Source organism: Lolium rigidum, chromosome 6 (genome assembly GCF_022539505.1).
Source record: "Lolium rigidum isolate FL_2022 chromosome 6, APGP_CSIRO_Lrig_0.1, whole genome shotgun sequence".
In the NCBI taxonomy this organism is placed as follows: Eukaryota; Viridiplantae; Streptophyta; class Magnoliopsida; order Poales; family Poaceae; genus Lolium; species Lolium rigidum.
The window spans coordinates 173,642,644-173,664,983 of record NC_061513.1 but is presented as its reverse complement, the minus strand read 5'-3'; the positions used below and the strand labels follow the sequence as shown (position 1 = coordinate 173,664,983).

The following is a 22,340-nucleotide window of genomic DNA, read 5'->3' as shown; positions in this document are numbered from 1 at the left end:
ACAATGTTAAGTACATGTCATCAGCTGGTACATAGTGTCACATTGTAGTTGAGATGCAGCATTTCTGTTCTGTGTCAATGTTTAGATATCAAGCAATAGCTAAACCACAGTAGAGAGTAATCACTGCAAATTTCATCAAGTATCTTGTTATTTTGCACCTTTTTAATCAGTAGAATCTTGTAAGGGGTTGTGTGATGATAACGCAACTCACCTTTGATGTGAGAATTTAAGGCGAGGCAGCAATGTGGGTCAGAACCAGTGCACCTGGCCTCAGGGTCGTTCTCCCAGCAAACTTGGATGTTCACTAGTTTCATGTTTTTGTGCTGTAATGTACTACCTCGTCCAGTAATATAAGATATTATTACAGTATAGGTTGTAATAACATATTATATCGCGGGACAGAGAGAGTACCTCCAAGGAGAGCTGTACCCCTAACTCTATATTTTCACTAAAATTAAATGCAAAGGTCCTTTGTATCTTTTGAAAAGAAATTATCATCCAGAACCTTAAGGTCAGCATGTGTAAATGCTCAGGTTTGATCTGAACATCCCATACCCAGTTAGTTGCAGTCTGGTGTGTACATATAACATTACTATAGCACATCAGTCCACAATAAGAATTTTATTTAACTTGTCCATTACCTGCATATTCCAGGGCAGCATTCACTTTTGCAATCGTTTAAAACATAGAAGAATCACATATTTGCAGTTAATTTTTTTAGAGCTTCAAGTAAGACATGTAAAATATAGACTCCATTTCATTATGAACAGGAGGAGCATACACATTAGTAATTTCCTATCCACCTAAACTGGATACTAATCCTTCTCTCTTTTCTGCCTTATTTCCCCAAGGCCCATGTTCATACACTACATACTTTATTCAGATGGAAAGAGCTGGCATTCTTCAGTGCTTGTTTAATGATTCAATCTGAAAAATGGTCAAGGAAAGGAATACATAGTAGACTTAGTGCTTCTATTGCATGATCCACGGATCCAGCCAAGCTGCCCTCTCTCATTGTCATAAATTATTATCTGATCCTGCATTGTGATGTCTACAGAACAGAAGAAGAATTGCGATTATTACAAGAAGATGCACGTATCCTAATTAGAGAAACCATACTATATGTAAGAATGTTGTACCTCCCATCACATTGAAATTCAGTTTAGCCGCTGAACCATCAAGGATGCCCAAGCACACATTCCCATTTTTCTGCACAAAAGAGTGAGGATATTTTAGCCTTCACTTCTTCAGTAAAATGTTTATTAAAAAATTACTGTGAGTTGGGTTATCAAATGTTTACGGTGACAATGAGGTAGTTCTTAGGAGGGATCTCCATGACAGAATTCTTCGCAAAGCTCAAGAACAGTGATTTGAAATCCTTCTCGACATCAGACACAGATTTGAACACATTCTGCCCTTTCCAGCAAAGCGGCAGACTGGGGTCTGACACTTGTTTAAGTGACTTGCTGAGACCAGCTTTTAGCTGCAAGACAAGCATCTGATTAATTTACTGCTTCTTTCTTCAAATTCATGGAATTTAGAATGAATTGCAGTTGAAATCTACCGCAGAAACAGTCGCTTGGTATGGCTGGGCAGTAAAGTAGGTATAGGTGCTGCCGCTGTCAAATACCACCTCCATTGGCTTAACGCCTAGCGAACGTCGATCAAAGTACAGTGTTCCTGAACCCGGTGAGTAGTAATTCCTGAAATAAAAATGTCTTATTATGTGTGAAAGCAAAAAAGAAAAATCTTACTGGAACCTCTATATTATTTACATAATATATGGAATCCAAGTATGTAAATCCTAAATAATGGGCACTCAATTTATGTGGTAAGCAGAGTCTGAGTTAACATGTTTTAACAAACAAAAAATATTTATCCTTTGTCCTAAGTACCTCAATTGATTGGAATTAAGTATATAATTCACTGCTTGATCATAGTCTTGGAACTTTCAACAGAGTAGCAAAAAAATTGAGGCAAAAATGTTTACCTTCATGTAACTGAAAAGAACAAAAGCATATTCTATCTCGACATGTTGTTTGTAGAACCACGGTGATTCATTAATGTTCTCTCATGGCCCTGGTGATCAAGAACTCAACTAAACACCACAGTAGCCCAACTCTTATACTCGGGGAAAATACAAGATTTGCATTTGCCAACAAATCTACAGAAGTTCTCTTATTCATTTTTTTTAAGAATAATGTAATTCTTACCCAGATGTGCTGCGAACCATGGGCGCCCAAGTTGCACGCGAAGTGGGTACGACATCGTCCCCGAAGAAGAGGAACCCTCCTCCGTTCGTGCTGAGGCAATGGCCAATGACATTCTTTGCGATCCCTTGCTGCTTCAGCTGCGAGAGCAGGCTAACTGATCCCTTCCCAAGCCCAAGCAATCCGTCTGTCGCTGCCTGCGCCGCGCCATTCTTCCCCACTTGCTGGTCATACCCACAGCTGCGCAAAAAAAGAAGCAATTAAACATCAAGAACTGAATCCAATCACCACCACTAAGCCAATGCATCACAAATTGGCATTATATGAATTACCCAAAGGCGAGGCTTGCACGGATGCTGGATGAGTTCCTCAGGGACAGCGTGAAGTTGTCGGCGACGAGCACGCCAAGCGAAGTTGCACTGTCCGTGTACTTGATCTGGTAATCGCATTGCTGCGGTACAGCGCATTTCTTGGCAGGGCTCTCTGCGCCGTGCAGTGTAGTGCAGGCCGACGCTGCACAGGGAACAAGCTTGTTCTTCGTTGGCTTGTACAGTTGGTGTGGCACCTGCAGACACCATCAGGAAGAACATCAAGCACGAAAGCATGGGGAAAAGAGAAAAATCCAGGCCTGCATTTCGTACCGAATCAAGGACTAGAATTAGTGAGTGTACCTTGTTGCAGCTTTGGCAGGGAGCGTCGCACTGCAGCCAGGTGAGGTCGCTGCCGGTGTCGACGTCCAGGAAGTATGGCTTCGCCGGGTCCCCAATGTTCATGGTGACATAGTAATGGCTGCACAGAGACAGCAAACAGAATTGTCGGACACAGAATCGGCATTGAACAAACAAACCCGTGGAAGAACTGAAGAATAAAAAGAAGCAGAGGACGCAAAACTGAAAACTGGAAAGCATTTTGTGGAGCGCGCGCGTGAAGTCAAAAGTATTTTGGGACTTTGTGACGGCGCCTTTGGTCAGGCTAAGAGCAACGCCCGCGGAGGCACGGAGACGACAATGGACGACTGGCAGTCGCAAGAAACCAACCAACCAAAGCTTTGGAGTACTTTTTTACTGATGAAAAAGATAATCCGATTTTCCGAACTACGCGCAAAGAACCCGAGGAAATCCTAAGAAGCAAACCAATCTGACGAGTGGGAGGGGGGCCGGAGGAGAGCGCGTACCCGGTGGGATAGACATCGCCCTGGAGCTGGAACACGGCGGAGGACGACGACGGGGGCTTCGCCGGCGTCGCGGCGCGCGCTGGACCGGGCGCGAGCGGGAGCAGGAGGAGGAGCACGAGGCAGGTGGCCGCGGCCCACCTGGCGGGCGCCATGGCGCGCGGGAGGAAGGTGGCGGCGCACGGATCGCTGGATGGTTGGTGGACCAGTGTGAACAGCTGTCACGCTAGTTTGTTTTGGTTGGAAAGAGGAAACGCGGACGCGCCGAGGACTCGAGGAGGTATTTATAGCGCAGGAACGGGGAACGCGCTTGTTGGATCCTTCTGCCCGGTTTCTCGTTTTTCTCTCATTTTGTTTTGAATTTTTTTCGTTTTTACAAGAGATGCAATACTCTCTCTCAATTTTTTTTTTTACTTTGCGTTCTTTATTTAGTCTATAAGTAAGAAACATATATTAGAAAAGTATCAATACATATTCAATATTATATAGTACAATATAATATATACTTTATGATGATTTTAATACAACAGATTTTACATTGTAGATATTGATATTTACCTTAAATTCGCAATCAAAATTTACAAAGTTTGAATTTTCTTAGACCCAGAACCAGATCACAAAGTAATTATGAGCGGGGAGAATATCTTAGTCAAATTTTTAGGCACCTACTCTTGGACTGTGTGGTGGCGCATCATGTCTGAGCCTAGACCACTCTTGTGTAGGAAATATTGCCAAAAATGATATTTTTCCGTTGATAAGAGCATCTCCAGTCTCGTTCCCCAAACCGTCCCCCAAAAAGCGCTGGATCAAGCGTTTGGAGGACGTGTTTTGTTCGTGCCACGTTTGGGGGACGTCGCTTCCCAGCCGCGTCCCCCAAACGTCGCGCCCAATCAGAAATTCAAATTGTTGCATTCAAAAGAGATCGTTCCCGCCGAATCGCCGCGATCAGAGTAGCGGCGATCAAAGTACTGGGCGCGCGATCATATTACAGACCGGTGGTGCATGCTAAATTAGAAGAAGGGGTTGGCCGACGGCGACGTATCCTGAGTCGACGCAGGCCCGTCGATCACGATGAACTCGTCGCGATCTGCCCGGTGCTGTGCATGCTCCGTCTGCTCCGTCGCCGACGCAGGTGTAGCAGTAGCAGACGCGTCAGCCGGCTCTTGCTCCGCGGTTGCTACCGCTGCCGCTGCCTGGGCCGCCGCATCGTCCGCCGCCATTTTGGCTTCGATGTCGTCGAGGATCTGGCCTTTGAAGAAGTTGAGCGCCGCCCGCGACCGGGGAGACATTCCCTCTGTCGACGCTCTTAGCAGGGACATGTCGTCCCTGCGTTTCTTGAGCTCCAACTTCTCCTCTTGCCTCTTGAGCAGCTCCGCCCACCTTTCGTCGGCCTTTTTTGTGGCGGGAGCGCCAACCGCGGCGACGGTGCCGACTCTCAAAAGAGATCAGACGCTCAAACGGCCGGCAAATCCAGCGGCGGCGGAGGGGTGGGAGGCGTGGGAAGGAAGGAGCGACGAGAAAAAAAGACGAAAATCAATGGTTTATGCAACACGTCGCCGACATGTGGGAGCCCGCGTCGCTTCGCCTCGCTTTTCGTTGTGTCCGGCGTGCCCGGAGCGTCCCCTGTGGGACGGGGACGGGCTCGGGGCGCCGGACACCGTATCGGGCCGCGCCGGACAAAGTTGGGCTTTGGGGGACGCGGCTGGAACCGTTTTTTGGTCCGGTGCGTCCCAAATTGCTTTGAGGGACGGGCTGTAGATGCTCTAAATAAGTGTACATGCGGATTTTCCAAGATAAATTATGAAATGGAGTGAAAATACAATAGAAAGATGCAAACCAATATGTCTCTCCTCTTAATTTTCACCTCTAATGAGTTAAGTGCATGTAGAAAACAAGGAGAATTTGTGCTTCATATTATTGGATTTGATTTCCGTGCGATGAGAGAGAAACTATTTTGGCTACTTTAAAATGCATTGGAAAGATTGGAAAGATAGAAGTATACTCTTTTGTGGATAAAATTTAGAGCCAGATATACACTTATTTGAGAACGGAGTGAGTACAACTGTACTGACAAAATGCAATTTTCCACTAATTATATCATCATTGGTTGTCATAAACCACTAAAACCCCAGGAAGAGGAGGACGGGTTCTGCATGCATGCAAGAATGTAGCAAGGATTTTGTACTTTTAGGATCTTCTGTGAATATCAATTGGTCTTGTTCAATGTAACCAAGTACCACAGCTAAGAGCATCTCCACCGGCGGTCCCGATAGTGATTTGGGGGCCGGCGTCGTTTTTGGGCTCGCACCAGCGCGCCCCAAACGGTGCTGACCATTTTTTGAGCCCAATAGAATAGCCGGCATCCCCGTACCGGCCCCTTCGCCGAGGGCGCAAATCGGGCGGGCCGGCGCCTCGCGGAACGATGGTTTTCGTGGGTGGGGGCGCCTTGTCAGCGAGAGGACGCGACAGTTCGCATCGACCGCGACGCGAGAAGGTTGGTCGTCGGCGTTTAATGGCCTCCCGCACGGAAACCGAGGCGGCCACGAGAGCAGCGACTGGCCACGCGGCGTCCTGTCGGCGTAAATGTGGGTAGTTGCCACCGCTATATAGTTCATACGCCGTCCACCACCGCCGCTTCATTCTCTCCTCTCCACCACCGCCGCTCCATTCTCTCCTCTCCACATCAACATGCCTCGCCGTCTGAAGACCACGTACTCGATGCTTGGCCTCAACGTGAAGGGATTCGTAGCATAGAAAACAAAAAAATTCCTACCACGAGAACGCAATCCAAGCCAAGATGCAATCTAGAAGATGGTAGAAACGAGGGGATGAACGAGACTAACCCTTGAAGAGTTCCAAAGCCTACGAGAGGAGGCTCTCGTTGCTGCGGTAGACGATCACTTACCGCTTTCAAAAGCGCGTAGAAGATCTTGACGGTGCCACAATCGGGCAGCACCTCCGTACTCGGTCACACGTTGGGTGTTGATGAAGACGACGTCCTTCTCCCCGTTCCAGCGGGCAGCGGAAGTAGTAGATCCTCCTTGGAATCCCGACAGCACGACGGCGTGGTGGCGGTGTCGATGGAGATCTCCGGCGGAGCTTCGCTAAGCATATCCGGGAGAGGGGGCTTGGGCGCCGGCCCTCAAAAGGGTGCGGCCAAGGTTGAGCCAAGAGTGGCCGGCCAGCCCCTCCCCTCCTCTCTTTATATAGGTGGAAGCCCCAAGGATTAAGTCAAAAGTCTCCGAATAAGACCCCAACATAAACCTTCCATATGACCAAACCTAGGGGGAGTGGGACTCCCCCCTTTCCTTTGGTGGGGTGGCCGGCCACCATGGGGAGGAGTCCACTTGGGACTCCTCCTCCCTTAGGCTGGCCGGCCAAGGTGGGTGGAGTCCCTCTAGGACTCCACCTTCCATGCTGATTTCTTCCGGACTCTTCTAGAACCTTCTAGAACCTTCCAGAAAAAATACCGGATCATTTTCAAACCTAGAAAATGACTTCCTATATATGAATCTTATTCTCCGGACTATTCCGGACCTCCTCGTGATATCCTGGATCCCATCCGAGACTCCGAACAAAACTTCGAACTCCATTCCATATTTCCATATCTACTTAAACGACATCAAACCTTAAGTGTGTCACCCTACGGTTCGCGAACTATGTAGTCATGGTTGAGACTTCTCTCCGACCAATAACCAATAGCGGGATCTGGAGATCCATAATGGCTCCCACATATTCAACGATGACTTTAGTGATCGGCCGAACCATTTACATACGATACCGATTCCCTTTGTCACGCGATATTTTACTTGTCCGAGGTTTGATCATCGGTATCCGATACGTCTCCGACGTATCGATAATTTCTTATGTTCCATGCCATATTATTGATGATACCTACATGTTTTATGCACACTTTATGTCATATTCGTGCATTTTCCGGAACTAACCTATTAACAAGATGCCGAAGAGCCGATTCTTTGTTTTCGCTGTTTTTGGTTTCAGAAATCTTAGTAACGAAATATTCTCGGAATTGGACGAAATCAAGACCCAGGGTCCTATTTTGCCACGAACCTTCCAGAAGACCGAAAGGAATACGAAGTGAGGCCACGAGGGGCTGCCACCATAGAGCAGCGCGGCCCAGCCCTTGGCCGCGCCGACCTGTGGTGTGGGGCCCCCGTGTGGCCCCCCACGCTGCCCTTCCGCCTACTTAAAGCCTTCGTCGCGAAACCCCTGAGGCGAAAAACCACGATACGGAAAACCTTCCAGAGACGCCGCCGCCGATCCCATCTCGGGGGATTCTGGAGATCTCCTCCGGCACCCTGCCGGAGAGGGGATTCATCTCCCGGAGGACTCTTCACCGCCATGGTCGCCTCCGGAGTGATGAGTGAGTAGTTCACCCCTGGACTATGGGTCCATAGCAGTAGCTAGATGGTTGTCTTCTCCTCATTGTGCTTCATTGTTGGATCTTGTGAGCTGCCTAACATGATCAAGATCATCTATCCGTAATACTCTATGTTGTGTTTGTCGGGATCCGATGGATAGAGAATACCATGTTATGTTAATTATCAAGTTATTGCATATGTGTTGTTTATGATCTTGCATGCTCTCCGTTATTAGTAGAGGCTCTGGCCAAGTTTTTGCTCTTAACTCCAAGAGGGAGTATTTATGCTCGATAGTGGGTTCATGCCCGCATTGACACCGGGACAGATGACGAGAAAGTTCTAAGGTTGTGTTGTCTTGTTGCCACTAGGGATAAAACATTGGCGCTATGTCCAAGGATGTAGTTGTTGATTATATTACGCACCATACTTAATGCAATTGTCTCGTTGCTTTGCAACTTAATACCGGAAGGGGTTCGGATGATAACCCGAAGGTGGACTTTTTAGGCATAGATGCGGTTGGATGGCGGTCTATGTACTTTGTCGTAATGCCCAATTAAATCTCACTATACTTATCATGACATGTATGTGCATTGTTATGCCCTCTCTATTTTTCAATTGCCCGACTGTAATTTGTTCACCCAACATGCTTTTATCTTATGGGAGAGACACCTCTAGTGAACTGTGGACCCCGGTCCATTCTTTTATACTGGAAATACAAATCTGCTTGCAATACTTGTTTTTTACTCGTTTTCTCTGCAAACAATCATCTTCCACACAATACGGTTAATCCTTTGTTACAGCAAGCCGGTGAGATTGACAACCTCACTGTTTCGTTGGGGCAAAGTACTTTGGTTGTGTTGTGCGGGTTCCACGTTGGCGCCGGAATCCCTGGTGTTGCGCCGCACTACATCCCGCCGCCATCAACCTTCAACGTGCTTCTTGGCTCCTCCTGGTTCGATAAACCTTGGTTTCTTTCCGAGGGAAAACTTGCTGCTGTGCGCATCATACCTTCCTCTTGGGGTTCCCAACGAACGTGTGAAATACACGCCATCAAGCATATTTTCACGGCGCCGTTGCCGGGAGATCAAGACACGCTGCAAGGGGAGTCTCCACTTCTCAACCTCTTTACTTTGTTTTTGTCTTGCTTTATTTTATTTACTACTTTGTTTGCTGCATTATATCAAAACACAAAAAAATTAGTTGCTAGCTTTACTTTATTTACTGTCTTGCACTCTATATCAAAAACACACAAAAAATTAGTTTACTTGCATTTACTTTATCTAGTTTGCTTTATTTACTAGTGCTAAAATGGCTACCCCTGAAAATACTAAGTTGTGTGACTTCACTAGCACAAATAATAATAATTTCTTATGCACACCTATTGCTCCACCTGCTACTACAGCAGAATTCTTTGAAATTAAACCTGCTTTACTTAATCTTGTTATGCGAGAGCAATTTTCAGGTGTTAGTTCTGATGATGCTGCTGCCCATCTCAATAATTTTGTTGAACTATGTGAAATGCAAAAGTATAAAGATGTAGATGGTGACATTATAAAATTAAAATTGTTTCCTTTCTCATTAAGAGGAAGAGCTAAAGATTGGTTGCTATCTCTCGCCTAAGAATAGTATTGATTCCTGGACTAAATGCAAGGATGCTTTTATTGGTAGATATTATCCCCCTGCTAAAATTATATCTTTGAGGAGTAGCATAATGAATTTTAAACAATTGGATAATGAACATGTTGCTCAAGCTTGGGAAAGAATGAAATCTTTGGTTAAAAATTGCCCAGCCCATGGACTGACTACTTGGATGATCATCCAAACCTTCTATGCAGGACTAAATTTTTCTTCGCGGAATTTATTGGATTCAGCTGCTGGAGGTACCTTTATATTCATCACTCTTGGTGAAGCAACAAAGCTTCTTGATAATATGATGATTAATTACTCTGAATGGCACACGGAAAGAGCTCCACAAGGTAAGAAGGTAAATTCTATTGAAGAATCCTCTTCCTTGAATGATAAGGTTGATGCTATTATGTCTATGCTTGTGAATGATAGGACTAATGTTGATCCTAATAATGTTCAATTAGCTTCATTGGTTGCCCAAGAAGAACATGTTGATGTAAACTTCATTAAAAATAATAATTTCAACAACAATACTTATCGGAACAATTCTAGTAATAACTATAGGCCATATCCTTATAATAATGGTAACGGTTATGCTAATTCTTATGGGAATTCTTACAACAATAATAGGAATACACCCCCTGGACTTGAAGCTATGCTTAAAGAATTTATTAGTACACAAACTGCCTTTAACAAATCTGTTGAGGAAAAGCTCAATAAAATTGATATTCTCGCTTCTAAGGTTGATAGTCTTGCCTCCGATGTTGATCTTTTGAAATCGAAAGTTATGCCTAATAGGGATATTGAAAATAAAATTGTTACTACAGCAAATGCCATCCAAGTTAGAATTAATGAGAATATAAGATTAATGGCTGAAGCTGCGTGCTAGGTGGAATAGAGAAGAAAATGAAAAACTAGCTAAAGAGGAAAATGTAGCTAAAGTTTGGACTATTACCACCACTAGCAATGCTAATGATTCACATGTTGCTGCACCTCCTACTATCAATGATAAAATAATTGGTGTTGGCAATGTTTCTACTCCTAGTGCAAAGCGCGCAAAATTACTCGAAACCTGCTAAAGCTGCTGAAACCGCTCTGTGATAAAACTGCTGAAATTTTTTCCAACCTTGGGGATGATAATCCCATTGCTTTAGATTGTAATGATTTAGATTTTGATGATTGCCACATCTCTGAAGTTATAAAGTTCTTGCAAAAACTTGCTAAGAGTCCCAATGCTAGCGCTGTAAACTTGGCTTTCACAAAACATATTACAAATGCTCTCATAAAAGCTAGAGAAGAGAAACTAAAACTTGAAACTTCTATTCCTAGAAAGCTAGAGGATGGTTGGGAGCCCATCATTAAAATGAGAGTCAAAGATTTTGATTGTAATGCTTTATGTGATCTTGGTGCAAGTATTTCTGTTATGCCTAAAAAAGTCTATGATATGCTTGACTTGCCACCATTGAAAAATTGTTATTTGGATGTTAATCTCGCTGATAATGCTAAAAAGAAACCTTTGGGGAAAGTTGATAATGTTCATATTATGGTTAACAATAACCTTGTCCCCGTTGATTTTGTTGTCTTGGATATTGAATGCAATGCATCTTGCCCCATTATATTGGGAAGACCTTTTCTTCGAACCGTTGGTGCTACTATTGATATGAAGGAAGGTAATATTAAATATCAATTTCCTCTCAAGAAAGGTATAGAACACTTCCCTAGAAAGAGAATGAAGTTACCTTATGATTCTATTATTAGAACAAATTATGATGTTGATGCTTCGTCTCTTGATGTTACTTGATATACACTTTTTGCGCCTAGCTGAAAGGCGTTAAAGAAAAGCGCTTATGGGAGACAACCCATGTTTTTACTACAGTATTTTTGTTTTATATTTGAGTCTTCGAAGTTGTTTACTACTGTAGCAACCTCTCCTTATCTTAGTTTTGAGTTTTTTTTGTGCCAAGTAAAGTCTTTGATAGTAAAGTAAGTACTAGATTTGGATTACTGCGCAGTTCCAGATTTCTTTGCTGTCACGAGTCTGGGTATACCTCTCTGTAGGTAGCTCAGAAAATTAAGCCAATTTACGTGCATGATCCTCAAATATTTACGCAACTTTCATTCAATTTGAGCATTTTCATTTGAGCAAGTCTGGTGGCCTAATAAAATCCATCTTTACGGACTGTTCTGTTTTGACAGATTCTGCCTTTTTATTTCGCATTGCCTCTTTCGCTATGTTGGATGAATTTCTTTGATCCATTAATGTCCAGTAGCTTTATGCAATGTCCAGAAGTGTTAAGAATGATTGTGTCACCTCTGAACATGTGAATTTTTATTGTGCACTAACCCTCTAATGAGTTGTTTCGAGTTTGGTGTGGAGGAAGTTTTCAAGGATCAAGAGAGGAGTATGATGCAATATGATCAAGGAGAGTGAAAACTCTAAGCTTGGGGATGCCCCGGTGGTTCACCCCTGCATATTCTAAGAAGACTCAAGCGTCTAAGCTTGGGGATGCCCAAGGCATCCCCTTCTTCATCGACAACATTATCGGGTTCCTCCCACGAAACTATATTTTTATTCCATCACATCTTATGCGCTTTGCTTGGAGCGTCGGTTTGTTTTTTGTTTTTGTTTTTGTTTGAATAAAATGGATCCTAGCATTCATTGTGTGGGAGAGAGACACGCTCCGCTGTTGCATATGAACAAATATGTCCTTAGGCTTTACTCATAGTATTCATGGCGAAGGTTGAATCTTCTTCGTTAAATTGTTATATGGTTGGAATCGGGAAATGCTACATGTAGTAATTCTAAAATGTCTTGGATAATTTGATACTTGGCAATTGTTGTGCTCATGTTTAAGCTCTTGCATCATATACTTTGCACCTATTAATGAAGAAACACTTAGAGCTTGCTAATTTGGTTTGCATATTTGGTTTCTCTAGAGTCTAGATAACATCTAGTATTGAGTTTTGAACAACAAGGAAGACGGTGTAGAGTCTTATAATGTTTACAATATGTCTTTTATGTGAGTTTTGCTGCACCGTTCATCCTTGTGTTTGTTTCAAATAACCTTGCTAGCCTAAACCTTGTATCGAGAGGGAATACTTCTCATGCATCCAAAATACTTGAGCCAACCACTATGCCATTTGTGTCCACCATACCTACCTACTACATGGTATTTATCCGCCATTCCAAAGTAAATTGCTTGAGTGCTACCTTTAAAATTCCATCATTCACCTTTGCAATATATAGCTCATGGGACAAATAGCTTAAAAACTATTGTGGTATTGAATATGTACTTATGCATTTTATTTCTTATAAGTTGCTTGTTGTGCGATAACCATGTTCCTGGGGACGCCACCAACTACTCTTTATTGAAAATCATGTGAGTTGCTATGCATGTTCGTCTTGTATTGAAGTAAGGGCGATCTACCACTTTATGGTTAGAGCGTGCATATTGTTAGAGAAGAACATTGGGCCGCTAACTAAAGCCATGAATCATGGTGGAAGTTTCAGTTTTGGACATATATCCTCAATCTCATATGAGAATACTAATTGTTGCTAAATGCTTATGCATTAAAGAGGAGTCCATTATCTGTTTTCTATGTTGTCCCGGTATGGATGTCTAAGTTGAGAATAATCAAAAGCGAGAAATCCAAAATGCGAGCTTTCTCCTTAGACCTTTGTACAGGCGGCATGGAGGTACCCCATTGTGACACTTGGTTAAAACATGTGCATTGCAAAGATCCGGTAGTCCAAGCTAATTAGGACAAGGTGCGGGCACTATTAGTATACTATGCATGAGGCTTGCAACTTTTAAGATATAATTTACATAACTCATATGCTTTATTACTACCGTTGACAAAATTGTTTCATGTTTTCAAAATAAAAGCTCTAGCACAAATATAGCAATCGATGCTTTCCTCTTTGAAGGACCATTCTCTTTACTTTTATGTTGAGTCAGTTCACCTATCTCTCTCCACCTCAAGAAGCAAACACTTGTGTGAACTGTACATTGATTCCTACATACTTGCATATTGTACTTGTTATATTACTCTATGTTGACAATTATCCATGAGATATACATGTTACAAGTTGAAAGCAACCGCTGAAACTTAATCTTCCTTTGTGTTGCTTCAATGCCTTTACTTTGATTTATTGCTTTATGAGTTAACTCTTATGCAAGACTTATTGATGCTTGTCTTGAAGTACTATTCATGAAAAGTCTTTGCTTTATGATTCACTTGTTTACTCATGTCATTACCATTGTTTTGATCGCTGCATCCACTACATATGTTTACAAATAGTATGATCAAGGTTATGATGGCATGTCACTTCAGAAATTATCTTTGTTATCGTTTTACCTGCTCGGGACGAGCGTAACTAAGCTTGGGGATGCTTGATACGTCTCCGACGTATCGATAATTTCTTATGTTCTATGCCATATTATTGATGATACCTACATGTTTTATGCACACTTTATGTCATATTCGTGCATTTTCCGGAACTAACCTATTAACAAGATGCCGAAGAGCCAGCTTGTCTGTTTTCTGCTGTTTTTGGTTTCAGAAATCCTAGTAACGAAATATTCTCGGAATTGGACGAAATCAAGACCCAGGGTCCTATTTTGCCACGAACCTTCCAGAAGACCGAAAGGAATACGAAGTGGGGCCACGAGGGGCTGCCACCATAGAGCGGCGCGGCCCATCCCTTGGCCGCGCCGACCTGTGGTGTGGGGCCCCCGTGTGGCCCCCCACGCTGCCCTTCCGCCTACTTAAAGCCTTTGTCGCGAAACCCCTGAGGCGAAAAACCACGATACGGAAAACCTTCCAGAGACGCCGCCGCCGCCAATCCCATCTCGGGGGATTCTGGAGATCTCCTCCGGCACCCTGCCGGAGAGGGGATTCATCTCCCGGAGGACTCTTCACCGCCATGGTCGCCTCCGGAGTGATGAGTGAGTAGTTCACCCCTGGACTATGGGTCCATAGCAGTAGCTAGATGGTTTTCTTCTCCTCATTGTGCTTCATTGTTGGATCTTGTGAGCTGCCTAACATGATCAAGATCATCTATCCGTAATACTCTATGTTGTGTTTGTCGGGATCCGATGGATAGAGAATACCATGTTATGTTAATTATCAAGTTATTGCATATGTGTTGTTTATGATCTTGCATGCTCTCCGTTATTAGTAGAGGCTCTGGCCAAGTTTTTGCTCTTAACTCCAAGAGGGAGTATTTATGCTCGATAGTGGGTTCATGCCTGCATTGACACCTGGGACAGTGACAGAAAGTTCTAAGGTTGTGTTGTGATGTTGCCACTAGGGATAAAACATTGGCGCTATGTCCAAGATGTAGTTGTTGATTACATTACGCACCATACTTAATGCAATTGTCTGTTGCTTTGCAACTTAATACTGGAAGGGGTTCGGATGATAACCTGAAGGTGGACTTTTTAGGCATAGATGCAGTTGGATGGCGGTCTATGTACTTTGTCGTAATGCCCAATTAAATCTCACTATACTTATCATGATATGTATGTGCATTGTTATGCCCTCTCTATTTGTCAATTGCCCGACTGTAATTTGTTCACCCAACATGCTTTTATCTTATGGGAGAGACACCTCTAGTGAACTGTGGACCCCGGTCCATTCTTTTATACTGGAAATAAAAATCTGCTGCAATACTTGTTCTTTACTTGTTTTCTCTGCAAACAATCATCTTCCACACAATACGGTTAATCCTTTGTTACAGCAAGCCGGTGAGATTGACAACCTCACTCGTTTCGTTGGGGCAAAGTACTTTGGTTGTGTTGTGCAGGTTCCACGTTGGCGCCGAAATCCCCGGTGTTGCGCCGCACTACATCCCGCCGCCATCAACCTTCAACGTGCTTCTTGGCTCCTCCTGGTTCGATAAACCTTGGTTTCTTTCTGAGGGAAAACTTGTTGTTGTGCGCATCATACCTTCCTCTTGGGGTTTCCAACGAACGTGTGAAATACACGCCATCAGTATCTCTATACCTCGTTCAACCTCATCTCATGACAAGTACTCTTTACTCGTACCGTGGTATGTGGTCTCTTATGAACCATTCATATGCTTGCAAGCTATTAGACGACATTCCACCGAGAGGATATCTATCCGTCATCGGGATGGACAAATCCCACTATTGATCCATATGCCTCAACTCATACTTTCCGGATACTTAATCCCACCTTTATAACCACCCATTTACGCAGTGGCGTTTGATGTAATCAAAGTACCTTTCCAGTATAAGTGATTTACATGATCTCATGGTCAAAAGGACTAGGTAACTATGTATCGAAAGCTTATAGCAAATAACTTAATGACGTGATCTTATGCTACGCTTAATTGGGTGTGTCCATTATATCATTCATATAATGACATAACCTTGTTATTAATAACATCCAATGTTCATGATCACGAAACCATGATCATCTATTAATCAACAAGCTAATTATACAAGAGGCTTACTAGGGACTCCTTGTTGTTCACATAACACACATGTATCAATGTTTCGGTTAATACAATTATAGCATGATATGTAAACATTATCATAAACTCAAAGATATATTATAATAACCATTTTATTATTGCCTCTTGGGCATATCTCCAACAGTCTCCCACTTGCACTAGAGTCAATAATCTAGTTTACATTTGTAAAGATATAACACCTTGGCCTTCCGGTGTTTTATCATGTTTTGCTAACGGGAGAAGTTTTAGTCAACGGATCTGACATGCTCAGAAACGTATGTATTTTGCAATTCATTTGCGTCTCAACGCATTACTCTTTTTCCAAATGAGTCGGCATTTAAATATGTTTGGTCTTCTGGTGGAACCTCACTACTGCAGAATAGGCTATCAGTGACAGGCTCAAAACGCCCATTAGTGACAGGCACTGCGCCTGTCACTGATGACTAGTCACTGGTATAAGGTTACTAGTGACAGGCAAAGTGCCTGTCACTAGTACATGTATACCAGTGACAGGCAAAAGAGATGCATGTCATTGGTTGTGACCGTCAGTAACAAAAAAAATTAAATGTGTATTCCACGAATATTACAGATAGCACAATAAGATGTTAGGAAATGTATTTTCCACTAATATTTCAGATAGCCATAGACTAAAGAAGGATTATTTCTTCATTGGTTATGTAGCAAGCAGTTTGAACGAACAACACCCGACGGTACATGTGTTATGTCCATATGCATAACTACAAGTTCCTTTCATTGTTCTACACTTCCATCATCATGTTAAGGTGCAAATCCTTTCATTTCGTCTTCCTATCCTTGTATGACGTGCTTAACCTGACACAAAAAAGGAAATAAGCATATAACTGTGAGCAATGGCACCAGTTGGTTAAAGCACCTTTTGAAGAATAATGAATGCCATTGGTTCATAAATTTTAACCGGTGAAAGAAATGAAAATACAACAAGTGCTTGCACATGAAGCTCCGACTAGGGAGAACCATGCGGATCTTCTTTAGAGGAGAATGATGAGTAAACCATGCTTGTAGTTTATTATATGTCTTCTGATATTTACACGAAGTAGTAGGAGTATAGAATGAATGATAGCTTTATTTTCCCCTATTATCGATTTTTGCATTTCATGTTTTCGTGGCAAAAAAGAGCCATGCGATTCCTAATGTGGAAAATAAAGCTAGATCATATTTAACAAACATTGTTGTATCATCACTACTTTAAAACAATTTTACATATCCTTTGTTTTTTGGAAAAGTAATTGGAACCATTTTATACCTGGAAGCCACAATGAAATTTTGTGCGTCAAACCGCGAATAGCAGAAGCGATGGGAACATGCTTTTCCCCAACTGCACTCATACAAAAGCAATACAAACTGAGCTAGCTCACAACATTTATGGAATGTGCATTTTGCATGATGCCATATAAGTACAGAAATAAATCATGTTCATATAAAAAATCATGCTGCATTTACCAAATAAGCAAAAGGCTAGCATTCACATGTCTGTTATTTAGCATAGTGCGAGGATTATCTTACTTCAGTTACGCTGCTTTACAAAAAGTCAATCAGCCAATGGCAAGGAAAAAGTGAAATTTACTCATTACAGATTGCACAGCTCAATATCTCAGCTACTAATTATTATTTGTACAATAAAGATTGATGAAGAGAATCCCGTAAATAAATTACTATTTATGCTAGAATAAGTGAATAAATGAACTGAGATATCACAATGAGGAGTTGGTTTGTGATCCGTTATTCAAATTCATCTCAGCGACGTAAGCAAAAGGAGTACATTCATGTTACAAAACAAACAAAAACTGAAAAGATAGCACCACAATTGGTAGTAGTTAGGAAACATAAGAGACAACTGACCTAATTGTTGTTGGGTTGTGGGCGTCCGCACCAGGTAGGCACCTGTAAGTTACAACACAGCTGGAATTTCCAAATTAAAAACGTGAATGTGAGATGAACACGTATCGGTGCTTCAAGCAATTTCTTTTCATCAAATACATGTTTGGTGCATCAAATTAACAAGATTAGCCCCAAGTTTTCACTCGGTCACAATAATTGATTTGATCATGAAAAATTATTGTGAACAATATATTCTTCACTTATACATTACCAATTGCTTTTACCACGAACAACTGTGGCCGTCAAAGGGACATGGACGGTGGACATGAGAATTTTCGCTCACTGTAAAGTATTTCTATGAACAAAAAATGCAGATAACTCGACCAAAAGATATTTGTAAGGTTGTGCTTGGATGCATCTTAGAAAGACAGTACAATCTTTACTGGTCGTTGAGCAGAATTTGCAGCTGAGATATGTTATTGTACAGTTCTTCAGAGATAGAAGTATGCTGAAAAGAATCAAAAAATCAGACATCTATCTATTATTATATATTAAAAGCAAAATACGGATGTTTAAAATAGAGATACCAGGTTAATCCACATCATCTCAATTATTCCAATGGTTAGATCTAAATTTTGTGGCTAAGATTTAATGAAAGAATATTAATAACGTAATCGTCCAGGTTCCGGTTGACACGTTTATATCTAGAAAGTTATATACGGAGCCGTAGCTGGCTAAATCAATTTGGAAAAGGAAATGCAACAAAATAAAACGGTCCAGATTAAAAAGAAAAAAAGACATTCGCTAGCAAGCTAGGTTGGTAGGATCGGAAGAGAGGAGTCCGTTTAGAAAAAAAGACGTGATGCACTAGCTTATAGCTAGCTTCGTATGAGTAGCAGTCCGTGCATGACTGCTTTTCGCTCAGAAAAAAAAAGATCCATCAAAGAAAAAAAATCTGATGCAATAGCTTAGTTACCAAGGACCTTAACCTGTGATTTTGGACAGGATGATTTTCTACGATTTTGAGTTCTAGGCCTGGATTTATTTTTTTCTCGACGAAAAATAAATCATGGCAAAAAAGTTAGGGAATGCCGAGAAACGAAAGGCGAAAGGAGGGACGAGCGGTGGAGCGGTGAACGTCGACCGATGACTAAGTGGTCGATGCGCCAGGGTCTATGGATAATCGGAGGTCGTTGTTAGCAACATCGATCGGTTGTCGTTAGCAGTGCCGGACGATCCAGGACTCCAGCCACTCTAGGTCGATGTTACCTGGCTTGAGCGCCGCCGTCTCACCCATTGCTTCTAAGCTAACTGGCGCCCTAAGATTTATGAGGTGGTGAGTAGCACAAGCTCGCGGCAAAAAACGTGTATGGCCTCCTCTGCCCCATTGGCTTAGAGGCCGACGTCCCAGTTCGCTGTCCGCGTGGTGAGCGGACGAAGGCAATTCGACACTGCCAAGCAAGTGACCCTGCTGTACTTTACGACGCTTGAAAGCAAGTAGACAGTCGACACTAACATTTTAAAATATTATTTTAAACTTTACAATAGAGATACCTTTGAGAGAAGGGTAAAATAAGGTAAAGAGTTTTATCATGTAAGACAAGCATTCGCAAATGCAAAACAATTATCACGATTAGATTTATAAATAATATGTTTTCGCGTGCAAATGACAAATGCCTACTTAACCAATTCAAATAGAGCAAATACTAACATACTAGAGCCCAACCTAAGTTATTCCAACAACTTTAAAACTTTCAGATTGTTTTAACATCATGTTAGAGGTTTAAAAATTCTCGAGAGCTTGAAAACTGCTGTTACCTGGCTTGAGCACCACCGCCTCACCCGATGCTTCTAAGCTAACCGGCGTCCCAAGATTTATAAGGTGGTGAGTAGCACAAACTCGCGGCGAAAAGCGTGTATGGCCTCCTCCGCTCCATTGGCTTAGAGACCGACGACCTAGTTACAAAATAAAAACATATGCGATGGACTTATAATAACCAGTGCAAATTTTCAAGACATGGATCTTATTGTTGGTACTAACATGTCAGGTGATGTACCTGTACACATGAAACGTGAAAACGATGCAGACCATGCATCGTAGTAGAGGTGCGCGCACGACCGGCCTCGATGCCGTCCTTGCGCCACACATCCTTGCACACCACGCACCGCGCTGGCCCCCGCGATCACCACAGTGGGGAGGCCCTCCACGGCGGCCTCTGCCGCTGCCCGCCCGGTACGGATTCTGGTGCTCCGCTTCCGCGGCGTGCTGCACGGACATCATGTCGTCGCCATCTCTGCCGTGGAGTAACTACGCCTCGATGCCGCCACCGCCGTTATCGTCGATCAGGCTGTTGGCGGCAAGGAGCACCTCCCACTCATCGTCCTCCCTCTGGTAGTCGACATGAATCGCGCTGCTCTGCTGTCAGTCCTCCAGGCTGCATTTCAGAGAGGATTTTAGATCAGGGAGAGGAAAAGCAAAACAAAGAGAGAGGGCACACGCATCATGGTCTTGCGGCGTAGAGAGTTCGCCAAGCGTATCGCCGGGTCACGGTGGGAACCGGCGGCGGCGGGTAGGTTTTGATGAGATCCACTCGATTTGTGAGGAGGGTGGTTTCTTTTTTCTAAGTCGGGGATGGTCAGACCATTTATTTTTATTTATTTTTTCGCATCGTCTAGACTGGCTTCCTGGATTATCTCCCGATGGACGTTGGCTTCCTGGATTATCTCCCGATAGACTACTACTCCAGCCAAAGTGCCCACACGTTTCTAGTATCTTTCAAGCGAACAAGAGACAGGTGTATGTGCTCGAGACGCAGGTGAATGTCCTCGTTCAAATCTGCGACGCTCGGACGGTGGTGTTGCCACTTGCCTGCTCGAGACGCAGGTGTATGTCCTCGTTAAAATCTGCGACGCTGGTGTTGCCACTTGCCATAGTTTAGGTAGGCTACGACGTTGGAGAAAACATGCAACAATATGTACATCATGCAAAAGTACGTCTCTACGATATGACTAAGAAGCAAAGTTCACCTATATAAAATGTCTTTACTACATGCTTGTAGTGGGTTGGGCCAGCCTAGGGAGTAGTGACAGGCAGTTATAACGCCAGTCACTAACATATTTGCCATTTTATCTAGCCTCCGAAAAAACTGCTAGTGACAGCCTATTTTTATGAGCATGTCACTACTGTTGTGTACTAGTGACTGGCATATGTGAGTCTGTCACTAGTGTTTGTACTAGTGATAGACATAATTTTGCCTGTCACTAAATGTCTGGTGGCTATAAGTATTTCTGCAGTAGTGCCTTAATTCCGCGGTCTGAAATATGTCACTAATATTGTCACATACAATATAGCTTTAAACTTCTGACACTATCGGAACTACACCAAGTTCTCAAAGAACTTCTCGACTCAACATCCTCAGTCATTGTCAAAACAATGTCATGCTTTGCCTATGTTTGTAGAATTCGTCACAATATTTAGAACTCTTCTAAATCTAGCATTGTGTTACCTTTTAAACAATACTTAGCCTAATTGAGATTTGAATTTCATTTTTATATGTGACCAAACAAATATCGGTGCAACACCTTACAGCGATTTGTTTGACATTACCCCATATAAAATTATATATATATCATTGGTTCTTCTAAAGTACTCAAGAATATTCTTACTGTCGTCCAATGATCATCACATGAATCATTCTGGTATATGCTCATAACATTTTAGAGCACAGGACATCTGATTGTGTACATATTATTTGTGATCCATAATCACTCATGTGTTTTTACTCATTGAGTGTCAGATACACTCAAGTCTTGTTAAAACTTCACAAGACAAGAATATTTTCTAAATAATTCTATATTGAACTATTTTAATATCCATTCTATGTACTTTGACTTAAACTTATTATGTGTTTCAATCTATCTTCATAGATCTTGACACTAAATATGTTTTAGTCCATATCCTTTCATTTGAAGTTAATTCTCAATGAAACCTTTTTAATCAAGTATATAATTACATCATTTATAACCAACTATATGTCATCTACATAAGTATTATAAATATGTCTCAGCGCTCCCACTTAATTTCTTGCAAATGCAAGCCTCTTCATCGTCTCTTGATGAAATCAAAAACTCTTTGACTATTTCATCCGGTGAAGATTCCAACTCCGCGATACTCACTTCATCCAATTGAAGTTTGTATAACTATCTAGTATTCCATGGGCCAGCAAAACTCTTGGTTGTATCTTGTATACACCTTTAATACACACTTCTGATAAGTAATGTATTTTGACATCCTTCTAGCATATCTCATAAAAGAAATATGTAGTGATTACTAGAATAATCCACATAGACTATAAGCATTGCTACGGAAGATCTAATCTTATCGTATTCAACACTTTGAACTTTGTCGTAAACAACTTTTCGACAAGTCGAGCTTCTTCAAGGATATTTCATCCAAGTCCATCAATTTTATAGATCCATTTACTTTCAAAAAGTATTCATCTATCTTGGATTTCATGGCGTATAGCCATTTTAATGGAGTCAGGGCCCATCATAACTTCTTTGTTTGTAGTTGGTTTATCATTGTTCAAAATCAATCCTTTGTCCAGAAATCA

At 42.4% G+C, this 22,340-nt stretch overlaps 1 protein-coding gene across 1 annotated transcript; it reads right to left on the bottom strand.

Annotated features, from left to right (window-relative positions):
- Positions 1–730: 730 nt before the first annotated feature.
- On the bottom strand, positions 731–3,551 carry LOC124665885 (aspartic proteinase Asp1-like). The gene is made up of 8 exons (XM_047203244.1): positions 3,385–3,551; positions 2,882–2,999; positions 2,543–2,775; positions 2,214–2,450; positions 1,565–1,703; positions 1,301–1,483; positions 1,140–1,209; positions 731–1,051 (listed from the first exon to the last, which is right to left on the bottom strand). Exons 1-8 carry the CDS (start codon positions 3,534–3,536, stop codon positions 939–941), a joined length of 1,245 nt encoding a protein of 414 aa, XP_047059200.1. The 5' UTR covers positions 3,537–3,551; the 3' UTR covers positions 731–938.
- Between the last annotated feature and the right edge of the window lie 18,789 nt (positions 3,552–22,340).

Bases quoted from the DNA above. Each gene is read 5' to 3' on its own strand.
- LOC124665885 (XM_047203244.1), bottom strand. From the start codon at position 3,536: ATGGCGCCCGCCAGGTGGGCCGCGGCCACCTGCCTCGTGCTCCTCCTC. The intron at 2,776-2,881 runs GTACACTCACTA...TGGTGTCTGCAG, and splicing joins CCTGCCAAAGCTGCAACAAG to GTGCCACACCAACTGTACAA. The intron at 1,052-1,139 runs GTACAACATTCT...TCTGTTCTGTAG, and splicing joins GAATTTCAATGTGATGGGAG to ACATCACAATGCAGGATCAG.